The sequence below is a fragment of the Mesitornis unicolor genome, unplaced genomic scaffold, assembly GCF_000695765.1.
Source record: "Mesitornis unicolor isolate BGI_N332 unplaced genomic scaffold, ASM69576v1 scaffold6249, whole genome shotgun sequence".
NCBI lineage: Eukaryota > Metazoa > Chordata > Aves > Mesitornithiformes > Mesitornithidae > Mesitornis > Mesitornis unicolor.
In genome coordinates, this window is record NW_010205137.1 from 82742 (window position 1) to 106112 (window position 23371).

The 23371-nt window shown below is 39.3% G+C and overlaps 1 protein-coding gene across 1 annotated transcript in view; it reads left to right on the top strand.

Annotated features, from left to right (window-relative positions):
- PHEX (phosphate regulating endopeptidase homolog, X-linked) overlaps positions 1 to 15695 on the top strand; it is a gene marked incomplete at its 3' end in the record, with an annotated part of 46816 nt that extends 31121 nt beyond the window's left edge. The window contains exons 8-12 of the mRNA XM_010191276.1: positions 687 to 770; positions 1081 to 1226; positions 7675 to 7768; positions 11930 to 12058; positions 15594 to 15695. Of these exons, the coding sequence (XP_010189578.1) occupies positions 687 to 770; positions 1081 to 1226; positions 7675 to 7768; positions 11930 to 12058; positions 15594 to 15695 (555 nt within the window). The remainder of the gene's footprint in view (positions 1 to 686; positions 771 to 1080; positions 1227 to 7674; positions 7769 to 11929; positions 12059 to 15593) is intronic.
- Positions 15696 to 23371: the final 7676 nt, after the last annotated feature.

Sequence of the window (23371 nt, forward strand, 5' to 3'; positions counted from 1 at the left end):
AGTTTAAAGGTTTGTCAGATAAATGAAATTTGCAGAAGGAGAGAAGAAAGTAATTTTTTATTTCTGTGTAGTAAAACTGCAGACACTTACTGGAGAATTTTGGTTGGATAACTGCCAACTGTCTGGTTAGTCTGGCGTCAGTCTCTGTCCTCTTTAAACTGCATGGCGTACAGCCTGCTATGGAAATCAGGATGCTGGGGTAAAATAAGGAGAAACTTGTGTGTATCTGTCTTTTCCCTCAGACGGAGTCAAGCCGTAGCAAGAACATGTTCAAATCCAAAAGATGAGACGTGCTTTCAGTGTATCTATCTCAGATTTGACCTTTTAAACCTTTTATAGTTTGGAGCTGTCTTCTACCTGACATGATGGGATGAATACATATTAATGGTCTAGGTGTGCTTTTATCTCAACGTGCATTTCCTTAGTATAATCAGAGCTAAAATTGGCCTAATCTATTCAAAGAAGACATGCAGCTCATTAAATTCCCCAGTAATGAGTTAAACTGACAATGAACTGTGTTCCGTTTCTCCTAGTTAAATGCCATACTCAGAAAGGGAAGGTAATGCTTGGAAAACAGGTGGTGAGATATTACTGCACTGGGATTATGATGGACAGTAATGATGTAAGAACAGGTCCCTGCACGATAATCTTTGTTTTGATGGGTTTTTTTGTTTGTGTTTCCCCAGATCATGATTCCTTATGAAAATCGAACAAGTGAGGTGATGTACAATAAAATGAACATATCAGAGCTTAGTGCCATGATTCCACAGGTTGGTTGGGGATAATTACAAAATTATTCTTTTAACGTCTAACTGATAGAATAAAAATTGCCTTTAGTGCGCAGAGCAGCATGTTAAAGGAGTATCACTAGGAATGTATGTACTCAATTACAACATATGTTCTTTTAAATACAGTTATGACTTAACTGAGGTTTGAAAACAAGTGTAATGACAAAGTGCTATTGTTTCTAAATTTTTAATAAGTAAAGCTTTGAAACCATTAGTCTCAAAGGTGCAACTTCATTAATAAATCATCTCTCTTCATAATCTGCTTTAACCAGCCTTCTCTCTGTCATTGCAGTTTGACTGGCTGGGATACATCAAGAAGGTGATTGACACCAGACTCTATCCTGAGCTCAAAGATATAGGTCCATCAGAAAATGTGATTGTCCGTGTTCCCCAGTACTTCAAAGATTTATTCAGGATACTAGAAAATGAAAGGAAAAAGTAAGGATTCTATGGTGGTTTCACCCACACTTAAAAGGGGACAACAAGCGCTGGGTTTTTCCTGGGTTTTTCAGATGTTTCACATATTCTTGGGATCAAGTCTCTAGGCAAAAGGTCTGCTTAGTTTTGTCTGAATGAGTATATATATTAGCTTTACTGTAGCAGAAGAATTTGCAGTTTCAACACACTTGTAATTGAAAACATAGGTTGCAGTAAAGCTGCTTTTTGCAGATGCATTCAGCATCTCTTACTCGTATTGGTCTTGTGTCTTGCAAAATCATTTACAACTGTAGAACATAGTTGTAAAATGCAGGTAGCTCAGATTAAACATAGCAGATGTGCTTTGCACAGGGAAGCAAGACAGCTTTGGGCAGTGTGATGAAAAATTGTATGTTTAGATGACATCCGATTTTGAAACATCGTTATTGGTGACGTCTAAGTGATTTCTGTGATAATTTGCTCTCTACTGAGGCATGTTGCTGAACTTTAAAAAAAAAAATGTTAGGCTGTTGTCTCCAAAAATAATTCTTTGCTGATTGTACAGTATGGCCACAACTAAATTTCAGGGGAAAAAATATAAAATAATTCAGAAGCATTGTTCGTATATTGTTCCTCTATGTCTCCAGTGACAGAATACTTGCATTAATTAATGTAAATTAATAACATGTAAATCAAATAATAAGAAAAATAAAAATTCTTGATCTCCCTACAGATCATCAAACAATTATGCCAGTGGGGATAAAGTAGTGATTTAGAGGATGCGCATGTAGCAAGACAACAGGGAATTAATTATTCCCTGTGTACAAATACACTTAACACACAAATATATTCTGTAACTACAGAGTCAATACCTGGAGGCTTTTTCCATTAGGGTCTTATTCAGGGAAAATCTGTCTCTGAGTGCTCAAGAGGAGTTAAGCCTGCTTGTGTGCCATGACAGAGGGAGGCTAGAGCAACAACCAGGAAGAATGAAAACACCCATCTTCAGCAAGGCTTGAGACCAGCTTCCTGATCCCCACAGGTCAGGAGGTGGGCAGAAGCAGTGTCTGATTTCCGGTCCATTCAGGTTGCATATCTTATAGCTGATAATGATTTAAGCATTTTCTGCTCAGTCTCACGCTAAGAAATTTGTGCCATAAAATGGTAAAAATGGCAAATAGAGCACTAAACTCAACTCATTCAGACTTCAAGTTATTTTATGTAAAATCCATCCAAATGGTCACTCCATGATAACAAAGATCATGTTTATCTATTAGATGATAATGTTCATTACTTAAAATGTCATAGTTTGCTCCAGAAGTAACCTTGTTATCTGGCCTGAGAAAGTTAGGAAATAATCTTAATGAAAATTTCTAACAACGAGGTTTTAACATTCCCCTGTAGGGTGAACTCTAAAGGCTTAACAAGGATATTTTATTTTAGGTAATCTCATTTGTCATTCTCCATATGATATTTTAAAGGTTAAGTTAATGCAAACAATGAATTTGATTTGTTAGAGTAAAAATCTAGACCAATCAAATTCCTAGTAAATAATTCATCATTTCAGGAGATGCAGAATCATTGGGAGAAGCAGGTACTTTCACCGAGTTCATGGTTTTTTCAGCTACAAACCTTCTACCCCTAAATCATACTTTTATTCCAATGCCTTGTGTGTTCCCTTCCCAGATGAGTATGCTGCTGGGATGGGTACAATTCAAAATGGCACAAAAAGATGGTTCATGCATCAGTGATCTGACAAAGTACTCCATGAAGTTTTTTTCAGGTGGAGGGAATAATGGAGTAAAAATTAAGTCTGTCCACAGAAGCAGTTCTTGGTGAGGGAGGTGACAAGTCATATGGACTCACAATCATCATATTAAAAACTGCTCCCTTAGAGAACCTTGCTGAACGATCTTGAATTGTGAAATCACTCACAAGGCAATGTTACTAGAAAATAGCACATTGGCAGAGTGTAGAATGAATTTAGTAGAACAAGGCTGTAATTTACTTAGCAACTCTCCTGCATATAATCAAGTTACCATGTGGAGCTTGAAATATGTGCAGCAGTGTGGTTCAGGGGTCTGTCTGAAATTCCCAAGCCTGGGCACTGCTGCGAATCCAGACCAGGAGCACAGCTTTCTGTAGCAAGTTGCCCAAGACACTGAATAACTAGCCTGCGGGAGGTGCCATCAGCCCTTGGCTAGCCTAAGTCATGTCAGGTGTTCAGTGCTGAAGTCACATCATCGTCATAAGATGCGGTGTAAATGACATGATGGCAGAGCCCCAATACAGCTGTGCTGTATGAAGGGGGAGATGGAACTGTGCTAGCAGCAGTTAGGAGCCCCTTATATCTCTGTTATATGTGTGCTTGTGCTTTATTGGTGAGCCATAAATAGGGTACAGTAAATTGTGGCCTTGTTGGAGATATTTGCAGCTGTTTAAGGAAGCAGCTTTATTGTCCTCATGGATCTCAGAATAAATAACTGGTTTCCTTTACCTTACCTTACCCCATCTTTGCAGTATGGGCCAATTAACAGAGAAGTACTCTGTAATTCCTGTAGCATAGGAGGGATTTCCTTTAGAAAGGGATGGGGGCACTAAATCTCCTTTCTGGTCTTAGCCTGTCTCTGAAAAATTAGTTGGAGAGGGATGTTACAATAATTTGACTTGAACTTGTGCCTCTAGCAATAGAGGCAGAAGTTTTTCAGTACTTATAATTTGGTTCATGACTCAATTATGAATAGAATTTTGTAACAAATCTCAAAATTTGTGAAAAGGATCTTTTTCTTAAAATGTCAATTAATTTGTCCATCACATTAAATCTGTCATATTAAATCTGTCCTCTTTAATTGCCACTATGTCTGTTTATTAAAATGTTACAGAATTTTACATGAGCAACCTACTTCATTCCCAGACACGGTAGAGCATTTCTTAGTTGATATTCATAAGTGCTGCTATAATTTTAACTAACCCAGCAAACAAGCTCTCTACCACTTCCTTTGGGAGTGTGTATCACAACAATGGTCATATTGGTTTAGAAAGAGCCTACACTTCTCTCTGTTACAGTGATTTTGAGGTTAAAATAGGGGACTGTGTACTGTACTCTTCTGAAAGTTTACAACAACAAATGCTTTGGTCTCATCAAAGGAGCAGAGAGGATTTGTGTGTTTTATTTGTGTCTTGGGTTTTACACCATGTGAAGAGGTTAACTTCTCTGAGCTTATTTGTGAAAGTGGGATGAAAATCACCCCAAGACATGCACTGGAGGCATTTCATAGCCAAAAAGTGTCAGTTTTCAAACCAGATGAAGACCATTAATTGATTTTAAGTTTTTATACTTAGCCAAAATGGTAAAATTATCATCCTCCAAATGGGGAATGATCAAACGAATGGTAAAAAAATTCAGATGAAGTATGACTTTGTTTTGTTTTTTAAAACAATAAAGAACACCACTCCTCAAACAAACAACAACAACAACAAAACCCCTCAACATTTTCCCTCATTGCCCTCCTTGCCCACAGCAAATAAACATACCTCTGGACTTTGAAGTGAAATCTTCCTGTTGTTTTATGCATCGTATGCATCAGTGGATTCTAGTGTGATTACAATCAGGAGTTATTACAATCTCATCAGACAGCTTGGTTTTAGGATGTGTCAGCCTCCTTTTTCTTCCCAAGTTAAAACAAACTTCAATTAATAGTGCGATATTTCCTGAATCTGACAGCTGCCTTCATTAATTATGCCTGATACAAAATTTTTGAATTCCCACTGATATTGGTGTCTTTGAATAAGTCACCTTTTTGAGACTCATCCTTCACAAAGTTCAATCCTTCATTCACTATCAATTTGGCAGAGGTTCCCCAGCTCAAACCTAAGGAGAAACACTGCCAGATGAGAAGCAGCAGCACACAGAAGGGAGAATTGATTTTTTTGGTAGCAATTAAGTACTGAATTGTAACAAATAATTGGTTTATGATAGTGGTCTGTTTAGTTGAGGTTTTTTACCTAAGACTTTTGATCGAAATGAAATCTTTAAACCTTTTAATCTGAAGGACTTGCATAAATACAGTTTTAGATCCAGAGTAGTTACTGCAGAAGCATGGATGCTATTCAGCTCTGCTTGAAATACCTGAGGCAGATAGTTGCGAGGCTTGTGAAGTTCAAGTGATTTACAAAACCAGTGAGAGCTGAGTGCTTTTGAAGTGCTTCAGTTGAGTGAGGAAATTCCACATTGTCAGAAATGTGTTAAGGGGAAAATCTATACTTTCTGGTATTTCATAGGTTGGAATGAATTTTTAATGACTCTAAGCATTATCTCAAATGGGTTGATCATGTAAGCAGAGCTCACTGCTTTGACTTTTATAACATGCACAGTGTTATAAATGTACATTATTCATGCTAAAAATACAGTTTTCAGATATTTTTATGACTTTTTTGAGGACTTGTGTGTGCATTGTGTATGACATATCTGTACATTAGAAGAAGGAATATGCCCAGTGTTATGTGGCATGTCTAAAGTGACACTGAGTTGCATGGGATAAATTCAGACCTGCCTGCCTAGGAAATGAAATGAGAGAAAGACTTTACATTAATGCTTTGTGAAAGCCTCTCCACAATGTGAGAAATGAGGAGGTGTATAAAAGGCAGGACTTGTAAATCACAGCAATTCTCTACTCCCCTGTAGAAGATGCCACTGGCCACAAGGACTACTGAGTATCAGGCACCTGCCTTTGAGCTAATGGTTTGCTTGAGGTTGTACCCTCAGGTTTTCCTGCATTACATGAGTTGACCATATTTCTGACCTGTAAACAAGCATATGCAGACTTAACTGATGAGAAGCACAGGCTTTGCCCAGGCTGTCGCAGATGAATTGCTGTGCAGGTTCAGATGAGTATGCACACTTGTGCTAGCTCCAGTTCAGCTAATGCAGCCTGTGAGGACAGCCAAATCTGGCATGACTGCAGAGCACCTGCCTTCTCTGGCCACTCCCCTCTGTGCCTGACCAGACTGGTCCCCAGTGCACGTCTCAGCCAGCTCGCAGAGAGCACACAGCCACCCATCTGCTTTTGGCGTAGTGTCCCACCTGGATGTGTGGCTACTACTGGATTTACTGGGTTGTCACGTGCTCAGTCACTAATAGACAATATGTAGCTATAGCTTGCCTTAAAACTCTCCATTCCCACCTCTTTATCATCTCCCCAGCTGAGTGACCAAGAGTGTAAACTTCCAGCAACATATCTCAAGTTAGAGGTTTTGTGTGGAGGACTGGAACTTGGTTAGATACAAGACTTAAGTTACAGCTTAGGCAAATGCTGCTGTGAAGACAGCACACCCAAAAGGTGTGTTTATAACCAGTTATGATTCAGAGGAGGGGACAGTATAGGATGTGTCCGTGAACGAAGCTAATGGAGTGGCACTGCAGCAACAGCTACGCTGCTCCACACCTATGGCAACAAGAGGTTGCAGAAACGGGATTTTTAGAGATGAGGGAGTTGTTCAGATGGTCCATAACAACATCTTCTATTACAGAGGAGCAGTTTGCCTCCCTATGGAGAAGTCTGTGACCTGCCCAAAATGTTATGTATATTCCAGTGCAGAGCAAACAGCATTTGGATATCCACAGCTTTAGAACAATGACTATGCTTGATAGATGTGGATAATGCATTTTAGGCCACTGCTGGACTTGTTTTAAAATGGTTTGAATTTCATGGTGCACCTTTACCTCAGCTCAACCTAAACTAGATAAATCCTCCAGTCAAGTGCTTGAAATTTTAGAAAAGGGGCATGGATGTCAGGTCTCCTGGGAAGTTTGAACAAGTTCTTCCTGAATCTCTCAGCCTCAGTTCTTATGAGGTTCTTGTTACTGAGACTTTCCTTTTTTGGTATTTCAATTATCCATCTGCAAAATAAGAGTGATAATACTTTAATAACTCTGTGGGTACTAAGAACTTTTAAAAGCATATTGATAACTTCTAATGAAAGATACAAGCAAGAGATAATGGTACTATGGGATGGACTGTTATCTACTCTGTTTCATGGTTACAATTTATGTGCCCTACTAATGAGAAGAGATGACATTCGCTTTGTATTACAAAAGAAAAATCAGTTATTTTCTTATCTTTAGATAGACCTTTTATGCAATGATTGTGACACGGTTCTTGCCACTTCTGTGGAAAATGAAAACTGCCTTCTGAAAAAAGCATTACCTAAAAATGGCATGCTAGGATATAGACTCATTATAAATATCCTCTAGAAGATGGTTATCATGGTGCAATTACATATTAACTGGCTGCAATCATACAGACTCTTCTGTGTAGTAGGAATATTATAAATTTGGTCATCACTCATTAATTTTCAAGGTGAAATTTCCACCATTCAGTTCAAACATTTGTAGAGGTATTTCTGTGAGTGCTTTTTGATACATCATATGCATTTAAGATGTCTGATAAAAATATGTCTGATTTAACAGGACTCTTGCCAACTATCTGGTGTGGAGGATGGTTTATTCAAGGTTATTTAACCTCAGTAGACGTTTTCAGTACCGGTGGCTGGAATTTTCTCGGGTGAGTTAGAGTTTTTACAGCAATTATAACGGTAAAAGTGTTGACACTATTCACTTCCCTTATAGTTGCTTGTACCATTGCAAAACATGAAATGCTGGATAAATTTTTTTAATAAAGTGGGGTTTTTTTCAGACTCCCTCTAAAAAACTGAGACATACATATTCCTGTATAGGACACAAAGGAAAAATGTCTTTTAGATTATGTTAAGGGTTTTTTTGTGACCTCCCCTTTAAAAAGCTTAGTCTTCCTATGCAGAGAGTTGAAAACTGGAAAGTTTTTGAGTTATGTGTCAGGGCTCTGACCTGTGCTATTCCTGCAGGCCAAACAGGTTTGGCCAAAATCTAAGTGTTTGAAAAAACCTACTGTTTATGCATGCGTGAATATAGCTCTGGTAAAACAAAGATTTCATCTTTTCTAAGCTTGCTCAAACCTCTCTCATGCTCTAGTCCCAGCTTAACGTGAGCTCTAGCACATACCATTTCCACAGAGAAGCTGATCAGGTGCCTTCCATCTTGAGGTTGCAAAATATCCAGAAGATGTTAGTTAGTCACTGCCCCATGCTATGAGAGCAGACCTAAATACCTTTTAAGTAATATGGGCATTTATGTTACACACATGCATTTGATTAAGTGAACCCTGAATAGAAAGCCACCCTGCTAATCCTGTGGGTAGCGTGAGAGTTCTTTAAGCCATCTTAGTTTAGATAGTGAACTTCTTGTTTGTTGTTATGAGAATTAGCTGTTTGGTGATATCATGACAACAGGAGGCTGTCATTGATGTGATGCTGAAAGTGTGGGTGCTCCCTTCTCAGGCATGCAAATGGCTAATTGAAGCATCCATAATGCCTTTCCTGAGTTGTACTGGAATAGATCTGAGTTGATCATGTACCTAAAAATAAACTCCAAAGAGCTTGATGGAAACTGCACAGAAAAGGCAGTCTCTTATACTTCTGAAATAATATTCAAAACAGTCTTGTTAAAGACTTTCTTTACACAAAAATGTGAGAAACTGGCTGCCAGAACCACAGTGATGAGTTTATAAGTGTGTCCCCTCCTTGGACATTCCTTGCTAGACAGGTAAAATAGACTGATGCTGGCCACGAGCCAGTCTGCAGCACAATACTGAGTTATATTGAGTTATATTATTGCCAGAAAAAATCTGTAAGGAAACTTTAAGCTTTGGATACTGTGTGTCTGGATATGGTAACTAGCGGCTGTCACTTCTCTGGGTACTTTCTCCAGAAGCCTAGGGAGAAATCTAATTCAAGTTGATTCAGTGTTTATTAACAATGTCATCAAGGTTTCATGTAAGTGGTTGTGAAAACCTAAGAACAGCGCAGCAAAGGCAGTGAATCAGCAGCTCATTCCCAATATCTGCCCATGAGACCTGGAGATGGAGAGCTAGTTAAGTGCAGTAAGCAGCAATAGCTAACAGTTAATAGCTAAAGTTAAGCGCAGTAAACAGCTCAGGGGAACAGACTTCACAGATCAGCAGAAAGGACATGAGAAATGGAGTCCAAGGCAAAGGCTTTGTTGAACAGATTTATCCAGTCAGAGGGTGGAGGACTAAAGGCACGCAGGTCCTTTGGGATCATAAAAAGGATGCACCAGTTTCTTGCCAGGTAAGTGAAGAAAACATTGAACGAAGAAAACACTGAATGACTACTATAAAAAGACATGACCATGAGATGAATCAGTGACCCTTAGAGCAAAGGATAACTTTCAGTCAGTCAGTCAGCCTCACCCATCATAAGCATAGTATTTTTTTCACCAGGACTTCATTTTCTGTTGGTGGTTTTTACACCTTACATTTAAAAATCTTGGCATTGAGACACTTGACCTCTTTTCAAAGAGAGGGAAAATGACATCAAGAAACTTCAAAGAAATTCAGGTTGAGAAACAGGGCAAACCTGCTGACTCTAGAGAAAGTGCTTTGATTACCACATCAGCAACTATCAGCAGCTCCTCTGCAGTGGCACTTTGAGTCCTGGCAAATGTGCAGTGGCACTTGGGGAAGAGATCAGTTAATTGTGTTGTGGAGCTCTGAATTGCCCAGGAGGGCTTGAAATCTGCTATTTATAGTCACTGTTACTACCTGGACTACTGTGCTTTAAAGTGGTACATTAATATTAGGAGGACAATTTTGAGGGAGTTCTAGCTGGCTGTTGTAACATAAAATATCAATAAACCAGCTGTAAGATATAGTCTATTCCTCTCAGCTCTGTTTTTATTGGTCTCACAGCCTGTGCTGCCTTTCTGTCCTCCTTACAGTCAAGCATCTCTCAAAATAATGGTAATTATTATGTTGTAATAATAATATGTCACGGTCTAAAAGTCAGCTCTGTCTCCTGACTCTGTCTGTGTCTGATGTGCAGTCAGAGCTTTTGGAAGGAATTTCAAGCTCTGATGACTAATGCCATGACTCCTCTTCTTCCTCTGCATCAGGAAAAAGCTCTGTTGTGGTTTTGCTTGGACCCTGGAGAGAATTTTTTTTCCTTTTCTTTTTTTTAGTCTTTTTCTTTCCTTATTTTTTTTCTTTTCTTGAGTGCTGTGTTTTATATGAAGTTTGAAGGATTTGGAAAAGGAATTTATTTTCAAATTTGGCTCTGTTTAGGAAACTATTACCTTATTATGTATTGGTTTGCCTAATTTTCTTATAGAAGCAGTGTTCTCTCTGTCATTGAAAAACGATTAGTGCACATACAGTATTAATAAAAAGCATTTGAAAATACAATTCACTGGTGTATTTAAGTATGAGTCATTGATTAAGCTTAATTACAGAAAATATGATGGAGAAAATCAATCTTCAAACTACCAAAATATTTGACCTTCAGTAGCTGGGTTAAGCTAGTCTGGAATTTTCCAATGGAATATTTTACTATCAAAAAAATCCCAAAAATCTAAACCCCTCAGTTTTGTGAATAATTTATTCTAGATTTCAAGGGAAGAGAAATCTGGGAAAAAGAAGAGGCTCAGACACTGCTAGATCAGTGCTTAAGAGTCTTGTATAATTTGTGAGAGGTCAAAATCCTATCCCACCTGATCTGGTCTGGTGTTGACTGTACTCTGCTTTTACACAGCTTGCAGTGGTTAACTACTGGACTGGAATTTTTCTTGTTCTCTGTGGAAAAGCTTAATAAGTTCCTTAAGTGGAAAAGGAACTCTTTGAACCTTGAAAACAACAGAAGTTTCCTAATTCAGCACTACATTTACTATTTGCTTACATGGACCTATCTCATATTCTGTGTTGTGTGTACTTTTTTTAAAATGAACTTTTACCTTGACGAAATGTGTAGTGTTAACTGGGTAAGTGTCCACAGTAACAACATTCTTCCCATGAGAAACAGAAACCAAGGCAGCAATGTGCTTGAGCTCTATTTTGCCTTGTTCATTGATGTGTTGACCATTCTTGACTATTTCTCTTTTCAGGCTCATGTATGGTGCTGCAGGGACATCATTAGAGCCTGGGAGTGTCTATTTAACCCCCATTCCTTTAATAAAATATGCAAGCTCTTCTACCAACGTCTTTCTTCCATAACATGGAGTGAGATTTTTTGAGGGACAAACACGTATTCAATGTTTAGTGTCCTTGATGATTCAAACCTGTTTTCTCCTGAAAATATTCTGTTTGGGAAAGGGACTAAAAGCAACAGGCTGTGGTAAGACTAACTAAGACTGGTAAATGGCAAAAAGATGTGGATATACTTACCTATGCTAGCCATCTTTAGCACAGATAAGTTCATGGCAGTGAAGTGCTCAGTAGGAGGTGCTTCATAAAAACCATGAGAGAGAAACATTTTTTTTTAGATATCTCAAAGCAGGGATTTTCTAGAGGAAAGTGTCTCTCCACTTAACACAGAAAGACTACCAAAAGTTGTCTAAAATTGGCATTTGGGAATGCCTTCCCATAACTAACCCTCTAAGCCTCTCTAAGTCATTACCACTGCACTGTTTCTAAGTCTGAAATCTTACAGCTATTTTGTGGACTTCAAAAGACTTGTCATAGCACTAGATGAAAATAGAAATAACTTCAAAGTATCATTATTTTTTTCCTTTTGGTAGCTCTTTGACAAATATGCTTTAGGCTATACTGTATGTGAATGCAGACTTGTTCTTCTTAAACAGTATGATTTTATGACCTACTACGTGCACCTGCCAACAGGTGATCCATGGAACCACAACTTTGTTGCCTCAGTGGGATAAATGTGTGGACCTGGTTGAAAGCGCGCTCCCTTACGTTGTGGGCAAGATGTTTGTCCATGCTCATTTTCAAGAAGACAAGAAAGAGATGGTGAGTCCTCTTGAGATGTCTGTCTAGAAACTTTGAATTAGTGGCTTCATCCTCACAAATTTCCTCTGATGTAAGATCAAAGTTTAGAAAGAGACAAGAGTCTTAAAAATCCTTCAATTGAATTTAGAAAAAAAAAGAAAAAAGGAAAGGAAAGGAGAAAACAGAACAAATTTGAAGAAATGTCGCCTTTCCGTCCATTTGGGCACTGTCTATTCTTTACATATATGGTCCTTCAGACAAATATGTAGCTAGATCAAAACCAGGCTGAACACCATTAATTTGAATAAATAATGACAGCCAGGCTGTGCAGAAACGGAATGAGGAGGGCTATTGATGAGAAATGCTTTAGTATAGCTGGTGTAATTCCTTATAGTAAAGGTTTTACTAACCAGTTACAGTCTGGTCAAGATGTCTCTGCTTTAGAGCTATCCATTTAAATATGACTGTGCTGCACCTGTAGTCTATGCAAGAAAAGTGTGACTGATATATGGCCCAAATTAAGGGAAGCTTAAAGCCATACCCTGGGAGTTTATGTTTTGGATCTGGAGGTTTTTTTGCTTGGCAGTGAAGGAAAGTATTCTTCAATACTGCTGAGTCCAGGTCAAGACAATAGCTTTTAGTTGGACATTCATCCTCACTTTAAAACTTCAAACATAGCTACATTATCACTTCCCTTAATAATATATTCACATGATTAATAATCCTTCACAATAATTTATGACTTATTTTAAGTTCACATTTTTCTCATAGGATTTTCCAATATCTTCTTCTCCAGCCATTGATTTTCCAACAGTAATCAGTTTAAAATTAACTAATTTAGTCATTGAACTTAGCTCTCTGAGCAGGAGAGGCACAACGGTTTAGGAAACATGTGAAATAGCATCCTGCTCTGGGAACGACAGCTCTGTGATAGTCCTGCACAGCCTGCGCTCAGGAGCCTGGGTTTATCTGTTTGAGTTTATCGAGTCTGACTGCTTTCTCGGGGAAGGACTCCATTTTAGACAAACAGCACTCTGATTTGCCTTGTCCAAATCTTGATGGCATGTGTTTCCCTCTTAGATTCTGCATTTCTTTTGCTACGTGCCTTCAGCTGGGGTTTCCTCTCCGAGATCCAGTTTTTCAGTTCCCTGGTTCTTGATCAAGTCTGTCATGTGCTATTTGGCAGTTTAGTTGCAAAAATATTTCTGGGATATTAATCAGTATGAACTCTGCACAGGATAAGTGGGAAGACAAAGACTGTATGAAATTATACTTAATGATACTTAATGAAGGGGATGAACATTTTTTCATGTTTGTATATGTGACAAAACTATGAGAATCTGATAGATTAGGGAATGGTTTTCTGTTGAAATGTGATCTAATTAAAATATTTCTTAGCATGCTAATTCCTTTGAGACCAAATCTTTGAAAAATTATCTGAATTCACAGTAGCATCTGTAGTAAGAAATGCATATAAAATTTATTGTGTACATTGCAAGATTCACACTGATAGTGAACTGTCCATGGAGATTAATATTAGGTGCAGGTGAAATTTGTTGCAGTCCATTTAGAAGTGTGCTTTTCAAGTAAATAATTTGTGGTGTTATCATTTTCATTTTGCTGGTTTTCAGTTCTCTTTCTTAAGCAGTAAGAAAGAACTTGAGGAAAGCACTCTTATTTCTACAGATTTTTTTCTTTTTTTTTTTTCCTGGCTTATGGCATCTATTTGTCTATGATAAGCAAATCCTGAGTTATGGATAATATGAATTCTTTTTCCCCCATGTTTTGTCACTGATGTTTCATACCTTAGATACTTCTCTCCTTTTATCAAGAAAGACATTATTTGTGTCTAAATATAGCACTGTTTCTAACCCAGGGTACCTGCAGTGTTTCTTACAGCTATGCCTGAGCAGTTTCAGTAATAACTTTGATAGCAGGAAGAGGTTTCTCCCCCTGCCCCCTGCAGCTACAGCTGGTGCATAAAGCCTAAGTATACACCAGGGCCCACCTGCAGAGCTTGACTCTGAACTTATAACCTCCAAATACAGGGAGTTCACCTCATTAGTGCACTAAGTTAATTGAGTCAGTGCTCTGTCATCAATATCTTTAAGTTACCCTATTCCCTGGGATGTAGTTTACTGTGAATGTTGACTGTTTAGTCATATTTAGTGCTAGACCTGTTCCGGTTGTCCCATATTGTCTCTAAAAATAAGATTTTTTTTTTAAAGGGTAGGAAAAATGAATATTCAAAGGAGATTTGCTGTGTTTTGTCTGGCTCCACTGCAGATAAAGAACAGTTCTAGATTAAAATATAAATCTGATACATATACGACAATTTAGCTAAAGGTAATGTTAGTTTCCAGGGTTTAGTCCTCACTTTTAATGACATTTCAGAGCAACCAGTACTGCAGAATAAAATTATATAGATCTCTGGCACTTGACATTTTCTTTATTTTTAAATGTAGCATAACTGATAACACAAAGATCCAATAAGTCTTCATGTAATGATTATCTGTCATGTCTTGTGCTGTCTCAGCTCTGGTTTGGTCTGTGCTAAAGGACTTCAGCGGTGACTGGGTCCCTCAAATTGTCTCCCTCTCACAGTATCCTCAGTGGCTGTCTGTCATGAGCTTCATCTATTGATATAAATAGAAGAGGCTGACTGCGTACACCTTTCTGGTCTGTGCTGCCGGACAGACATTTCTGCTCTTCAGGTGATATAATGTGTCTCTTAGCCATTAGATTTTTTTGCTCTCTGTCATTTCAGGGTTTTCTTACTGTGCATACTCACTAAACACTCTTATTATTACTTTTTTTTACTCTCTGGTTTTTGAAAAACTGCTGTTTGGAGAAAGCCCATGAAGAAGCAGTCAAGCAAAAACAGTTGTGGGTTTTCCTGGCTTTGCACAGACATGAGCTCTTCTTGGTGGTTCAGGACCACAGAAGCAGTTACGGCTGCTCAGGGTTGTAAGCCATGGGCTCTGTCCCCGCAGTAAGCAAGGGGGAAAAGTACTTCACAAATACAGCTAAGTACAGGCTGCATATTTGGATGCTGCCAAAATTCAGCCCAAATTCAGTCCTTTGGCAGTATTAATAAGGTGTGTCTGAGTCTGACACAAGCCAAACACAGTTACAAATGCCCTCTCTGCAGAAAAGGCTTTATTTATACAAATGCCTTGTGGCTGGCTCCTTCTTCTGCATGAGGTAGTGAACTAGAAGCAAAGTGTCAGAAATCTCCCCAAACCACTGAATTTCTCCCAGTGCTTTTTATGATTTCAGGACAGAAATTCTCATACTTGTGATGTCAAAGGATCAGCAATGACCAGGTTGTGTGCTACAACTGAAGGAAAAAAATGGAAAGAAACTTGTTTTCAGAAGTGTTAAAGGACTGGGGAAAGAGAAGAAATCAGTCTTCAGGAAGGAAAAGTAGATACTGTGATGTGGAATAATTCATGGTCTCATCAAATCCATCGCTCCTGGATGCACCAGAACTTTTCTTATAACAATTCTGCCGTGACATATTTCACTGGGGAGGGGTTCGTTAAATGTTTTGCAGATGGAGGAGCTGACTGAAGGAATTCGCTGGGCTTTTATTGACATGTTGGAAAAGGAAAATGACTGGATGGATGCTGAAACAAAAAGAAAAGCTTATGAGAAGGTAATGAATCTAAATGCTGAATGGGTAAAATTTTGTTATGGTGAAGATCTGACTTGAGTGAGAACAGAATGTCCCGGACTGTACTTGCAGTTCCAGTTACTTACCCATCGTTTTGTTCATGAAGGGACACGTGCCACATTTGTTTTGCTAGAAGTTGAGCTGTCTGAGCTCCTACTTCTCTGCTGAGATTATTTTTGTTACTTTGTTCTTCCCTCTTTACCTCCATCTTTCCCCATCTGACTCTGGCTGATGTAGCTGTGTGCTCATTCAGATTTGCCTGCGCAGTGGCTTTTCTTGACAAGGTCTTCAGCCTTGATGAGGATGTCAGGGGCATGTGAACCTGCAAACAGAAAACAGTGTATAAAACATCTGGGGAGCTGAGGGTGTTTGGTGTGAAAATGGAGGCTCCAGCCTAGAAGGGGATGTGGGAACAGCCCATGTCTCTTACTCTGTCCAATGTCACAGTGGGAGGCCTACCTTGAAAGCCACCTTTCAGGAGAGTGGTGACCATCCCAGCCAAACACCCATCTCCTGATGGAATAATGAAGTGTTGTGGTCAAGGATGGCATTACTGGTCCTGACTACTTTCAGATGGAGTCGCAATAAAATGCAGGAGGTAAACATGAAGAAAGGAGGTACTCAAAGCTCCCTTTTCACTCTATTCCTATGTTTGCAACATGTGATACGTGGAAAGGGACTTGGATCAAATACAGAGCTCTCTCCCCAGTGCAGCAGTTGAGAAAAGTATAAACAAAGAAGAGTGGAGGGCAATGTGTAGGACTGTCTCCTTATTTGTTAAGGCAATAAGATATTAGTGAATTAGTAAATACCCTCTTTGAATAAACTGACAAGCAAGCGCAGCTGAACTGTTCCTGCTCTCTGCACTTCAATAAAAATAGCAGCATTTTTATTTAAAAACAAACACAGACTTCAAAGTTTTTTGGTAATTCCAATGAAAAGTCTGTTGAGAAATTTTATCTTTGGAAAGTTTTAAATTCCATATACAGCCCATTTACATTTTATACAGCAGTGCTCTTCACAGATGTGCAAATGAAATAGAGCTGCATAAATGCATCAATAAACTCTACAGCAAGAGAACAACAGGAAGAGGCCATTTATTTCTTGCTAACCTGATGGTAAATGAACTGCAGTTATTACCTCTCACTGGTTGCTATGCCTGTTTTTTCAATAGAAATACCCTTAGAAGTATTATGATCTGTAATTTAGATATTTGATAAATGTGGTGCAAAGTAAGAGCACGAAGATTTTCTAATTATTTCCTTATTAGAGATATTTCTGTAGACCTTTACAGGCATATTCAAGTCAGATGTTGATTTTTCTAGCAAACAATCCGCTTAACCATCTTGTTCAAAATTTGCTGCCTGCCTTGCAGCAGAGAAACAGTACAACCACTGCCACGAGCTAATAAAGTCCCTAAAAAGCTCTTCCTTTCCCAATTTAGGGAGAGTTTTGTTCAGAAGGTTGGTTAGGTCCCTTGTAGGTAGAGGTGCCTGTTTCCCTCTGTTGACACATTTAAGAAGCGTATGGCACTTTGCTCCCAAATTAGGCATCTCATTTAAGTTTCTGAAGTTAATGGGGTGAGTTTGCGCCAAACAATGCATGACAAACTGAATTCAAGCTGTACAATAAAAATAATACTACATGCCACAGTGCTATGAAGAGCAAATGGTTCAAGTCCATTCTCACTGACTTGAAGAACAATTTTAGAGTTTACTGACAGAAGAACAAGTTCAAACTTGTAAGACACAAGTGTTATGTAATGACTTAGAAACTGGAGCAACAATTACACGGTAGGACTTAACAACTGTAAGTTTAAGCTCAGATTCACAGAAACAGTTTCTTGGCTAGAAGGAAAGAGTCTAGGGAGGCATTTTGGTGGATTTCCAGACATGGAGTTTGTGTCTATTTATTAAATACTATCTATTGCTAATAGTAGACATTGGATTTGTGCTGGGACATTTGGATGGGCATGTTTTTAATTCAAGAAATAGTTTCATTACATGTGTGATCCGGTATTTCACTGGGGAAATCTAAGATTTATAACACAGCAGAACCTTCAAAATCTGTTACTCTGTTCCAATTAAATCTTATGAGCCCAGCACGCTATGCTGTCATTTTTTTTATACTTTCACTTCAAAAAAGCAGCACATACAACAGGAATTTTGGAGTGGGAATTATTTGGTGTTTGGTCTTGTTTTGTTTTTTAAAAAATGTATTACTTTATTACTTTATTATATAGATCTGTAAAAGCGACATTTCTTTGTCAATATGTGTCACCCACATCTGTGAGGACAGTGCAAGTGCCCTGGATTTCACAATTTAGGAAGGAGTTTAGTTTGTTCTTAGATTGAAGAGCAAGTTTTATTGTCCTGGGGGTGTTCTCAGGATTACTATTTGTTTTGGAGAACTATCTAAATAAAGACCAGTGTTATGACAGAGCACAGTGGGATACTGAAGGTACCTTCTTTCAGATAAAGGCCAGAAAGGACCCTCTGCTTTGATCATCTCTATAGACAAACTGTAGTGTTTTAGCCAATTATTGCAGAGCTGAGCCAAATAATACATAAAACAACCATTCTCTGTGGTTACTAACAACTCTGTAGATTTTTTTTTATTAGAGTAGGATATTCTGCTTGGAATTAAATTTCTGTCCGGTGTGAGCATCTTCTGCTTGTTTCTACTTCCAGAACAAAAGATGGCACTTGCCTCATTATTAATCTGATATCTTTGTACGATAAAGTCACCTGCCCAGTGTATGAAGGGAAGATGAGGAATGTAGTTTTTCTGGATTTTAGTAAGGCTTTTGATACTGTCCCTCACAGCATCCCTCTGGACAAGTTATCTCACTGTGAGATAAGCAGGTTCATGCTGCGCTGGGTGAAGAACTGGCCAAATGGCAGGGCTCAAAAGGCTTGTAGTCATCTACATCTAGCTAGTGACTGGTCATCAGTGGTGTTTGTCAGGGTTAAATTCTAGGGGCAGTTCTGCTCAATATTGCTATCAATGATCTGGATGCAAGAATTGAATGCACCATTAGCAAGTTTGCAGACAATACTAAACTTGGAGGTGCTGCTGTCTCTCTGAAGGGACAAGAGGGCTTGCAGAGGGATCTAGGTAGGTTGGACCACCAGACAAAGCTTAATGGCATGAAATTTAACAAGAACAAATGCTGCATTCTGCACCTAGGACAGAGTAACACTGGGCAGAAGTATAAACTGGCAGCAGAGTGGCTGGAGAGCAGCCCAGCAGAAAATGGTCTGGGCCCCACCATTTAAGAAGGATGTGAAGGCCTTGAATGTGTTCAGAGGCAGGCAATAAAGCTGGTGAAAGGGCTGGAAGGAATGTCCTGTGAGAAGCAGCTGAAGACTTTAGGTTTGTCTAGTTTGGAAAAAAGAAGGCTGAGGGGCAACCTCATCGCTCTCTACAGCTTCCTGAGGAAGGGAAGCAGAGAGGGAGGTGCTGGTCTCTTCTCCCTGGTATCCAGTGATAGGATGTGTGGGAACGGTCCAAAGCTATGCCAGAGGAGGTTTAGACTGGACATTAGGAAGCATTTCTTTAGTGACAGGCTGTTCACACACTGGCACAGGCTTCCTAGAGACGTGGTAGATGCCCTAAGCCTGTCAGTGTTTCAGAGGCATTTGGGCAATACCCTTAATAACATGCTTTAACTTTTGGTCAGCCCTGAAGTGGTCAGACAGTTGGACAAGATGATCCTTATAGGTCCCTTCCAACTGAAATATTCTATTTCTTTTCTATTCTTATTATTAATTAAGTAAAGGGAATTATTAGTTAGGTAAAGAATATCTTGTTCTTTCATGTTTTCATCAGTAGCTGTCACATTGTCCCTCATAGCAATGCAGAGGAGAGCTCCTGCCTGAAGTTCTACAGCAGGACCATATGCTGAATGTAAATGACTGTGATTAATATATTTTGCTTTTCCTCCATATTTTAAATCTCATTGAATTCTTTGAACTCTCTGGAAAGAAAGGGACAGTAGAAACCTGGTGGGTTTTCCTTGCGTCATGTGATCCATTTATTTTTCATTAGTCCTTTCTTTAACTTCAGACATATTTGGGTCATTAAAAAACTTTCTATTCATTTCCTGAAATAAAAAAAGGTAGATACAAGCTCTGGATGTGTGGACAGTGAGCATGGAGAGCCTTCCTAGAAAAATGCCTCATCTGAGGCTACTCTTATGTTCCCTATGGAGGTTGTATCTTTAGATGACCACATGGTAATGCAAATGACTTGTCAGGCTTTAAAGAGAATTAACTGCAAATCCTCTCCATGATTTGGATACTCACTCTTTTGTGTGTTTTCTGCTGCCTGTTGTCCTGATATCCACATTTCTTGTGCACTTGGCTGAGGCCAAACTTGCTGTCATCCTGATGTTTTGCAATCAAAGGGACCATCGACCTCTGAAGGACTTATAAAAGGCCCTCTGGTAGAATCGATGCTTGAATTTTGCTTTAGGCAGCCTGTCAGCTCTATCTAATCACTGAAATGTTTCTCTGGCTGTGTCTCTATTTGTGTCTGTTCTGTTGTTTTAAGTTACTCAGAGGGGACACTAATAATTTGTTGAGCCTGAGCCGTATTAAAAGGATCGGATCAAATCAAATAGTTTATGTGACACAGAGGACAATTACCTTGCAGCCTTGATTTCTGAGAAATCTTTTAGCCCTTATATACTTTAGAATTAAGGTTTGACTTTCCCCTGTAACAAAGCAATATAATGAGATAACATCTAATAATTTCCTTCTCTCCCATCCTCCCTCCGTTCCTCTCTTTCTGTGATGAAAACATGGATTTAAAGCAGGCCATCTGAAAGCCAGTCTTGCCAAGAAGGTTTTTAACAGGGCAAGGTGACTGGGTCTGTCTCCATGTGCAGTTCCCACCTGGCTCTCTGGAGGGAGCTCACGCTGCTTCCACCGGAGCTCCGTGTCGAGAGGAGCTGTCGGCACGGTGCTGTGCTGCTCTGCTTTCTGCCCTGTCCTTTCTCCTCTGCAATGTGCAAGCCTTGCTTTGTTGCTCTGCATTTGACTGTCATTTGAAATTTGCTTAAGCTATGCCTGTTAACCTCCTGAATTTTCAATGGATATCTCGGATTTTTTTTTTTCTTAAAAAAGCAAAAGGTTCTTCTTCTTTGCTCTTTTAGCCTCTCTCTTCTGTAAGGGTCATTAAATTTTGCCCTCACTTGAAGAAGAGAGAAATAATTCAAATGAGTGCAGCTATAAGGGTGTGTCTGGCAACAGACTTCAAGTACGTGGTCTGCAAGGTACAGAAGCTATGCAGAAAGGTCCCTTGCTGTCCAGGCACGGTGGCGGATGAGGAGAAAGAGGGGGTGGAAGAGGGAGAGCCTTTCGTTTCCCTTACAGTGAAAGTGCAGATTGCAGCCGGCTCTGTCAGCCAAATGGTATTGACAGCTGTGTTTTGTAAAGTTGGGCCACAGGGAAAAGGGAAAAGGGAGAACCCGCAACTGAAACTCCATTGACATGACTTGTGTGATCACGGCTCTCGTCTTTAAAATGGTAATTTATTGCTGCTGCTTTTCAAAGGATAATTCAGTGGAAGATTGTCACTAAGATGTAAAATTATTCCCTTTCCTAGGCAAGAGCCATAATTTTATTAATAACTTTTTTGCCTTCCTGAAATGCATTTTCTGCTTTGGTTTAACTGGAGGCTTGAAAAAGAGACTTTTACACAAAAGCCTGTTTTCTGAAAGTTTGCATATTTCCTATAAAATAGCCTGTATTGTAGGAAGTTATTTTTTTTCTTTGCCATACTATTTTTAAAACATTGATGATAAGCCAAAAAAAGCTTGTTTTTCCTCTAATAAGATTTTTCTGTAACATTATTAACCTCTTTAGGTCATGGAGCACAAATCCCAAGGTCACTGTGCAATCATATTTTGCCTACTGAACTTGCCTGCTGCTTGGCTTTGTTCCTTTCTGAGGAAGTAATATATGCAACATTTGGTTTTTTCGTATCTCTTCAAGTCTGGAGACTGAGGCAAGAGGACCACAGGAAAATATAAGGACAGTGCCTAGCTATAGATGTCTCTCTCAGGCAGTGTTAGGTACCTTTGCTTAGCCTACAGGGTCTGTTCTGCTGCTTCAGAGAGCTACAGCAACCCCCTCTAGATAATGCAGTGGAATTTAGGCCAGTAGCCTTTAGGAAATCAAGAACCTTCTCTACAAGCCCTGATTTAACAAAGTATAGGTACTTTAAATGAGGTAGGTGTCCATGGGTTGTCCCACCAAAGCCATTCGTTTCACAGCTGGAACTTACTGGTTGTATCCAGCCTTCTGGCCAATTAGCTGAGCCCCTGCCATCTTTCCCAGTTCTCTGTGGTCTGTCTCTCTCCACATTTGGGTGATTTCACTACGAACATGACAGCCATACTGCTCAGACCAGAGGTCCAATGTCTGGCTCGAACAGTGGCCAAACAGTAGCAGATGTTTACAGATGAACATAAGGACAGGGGAAGCATAAAGGGACACATTCCTGCTATCCTCTCCTGGACTCTGACAATCTGCAGCTCAGTTGCTTCCTGAGCCAACAGTGGTGTCTTTGTATTTATTCATATTTTTCTGCTGTGAGTTTGTCTAATGACTATTTGAACCCACTACAGTTTTTATCATCCACAGCTTCCCATGGCAATGAGTTTCACTGTCTCACTGGGCTCTGTGTGACAAACCATCTCTTTTTGCTTGTCTGGAAAATGTCACGCTTCCCCCCTACTTTCTCATAGTGTTGAAACCAGACAATCGTCATTGCCTGTTCTTTTCTTTCGCCTGCTCTTGCTTATGTCTAACCCTGGCACAGCAATACACCCAGGGATTATGGAGCCTCCTGTGTTTGTTCAGATAGACTGTCCAGGGAGTTCACTAGACACAGTTCTGAAAAATAACTTTTCATTAAGATCTGAGGCATATCCAGACAAAAAGGCCAGACATCCCATCTTCAGGACCTGAAATTAATCTTGCTTAATGCCATGCTAATTTTACACAAAGATGACAAAGCATCCAATCTGGAGAGTGGGCACCCGGGTGCTCTGCAAAAAGAAAAAATGCCTTTTGTGCCTTGCGGGGTCTAGGAACCCATCCTGTGTAAAATAATGCAGAAATATCACAGAGGAAATAGCCCTGAGTCTCAACAGCTCCCATATCTCAAGTGGTTTTTTTCTGGAATGAAGGCCAGCACAAGGCTGACAGAACAACACTGTAAAAGAAGGGGATGGTGTTTCAAAATAAAAAATCCCAAGACACCTTTTACTGTTTTTTTTTTTTTAAAGATGACTTTATATCTTTGTTTCAAGGATCTCAGAGAACTTCACAAAGTGTAAGACTACTTCAGAGCACTAACAGAAGCTGCCAGCCTTGCTTCAGAAGAACTAGGGAGGAATTTCCAAAGTCTCTAATTGCATGTAGGCACTTCATTCCTGTTCAAAGGCCAGTGACGGTGGCTGCTGAATTCTACAATTACTGGTTTTACTAGAAAGTTTTATTCAGATCTTTTTGAAACAACCTTGTCATTTCTAAACTGGAAAGCATACTTCTGCTTAGTGCTAGTTGAAACTTGGCCACAGTCTTCCTTTGTGGAAGAGAACTTTCTGAAATTAGGGTAGTATCACAGAATCACAGAATATTAGGAGT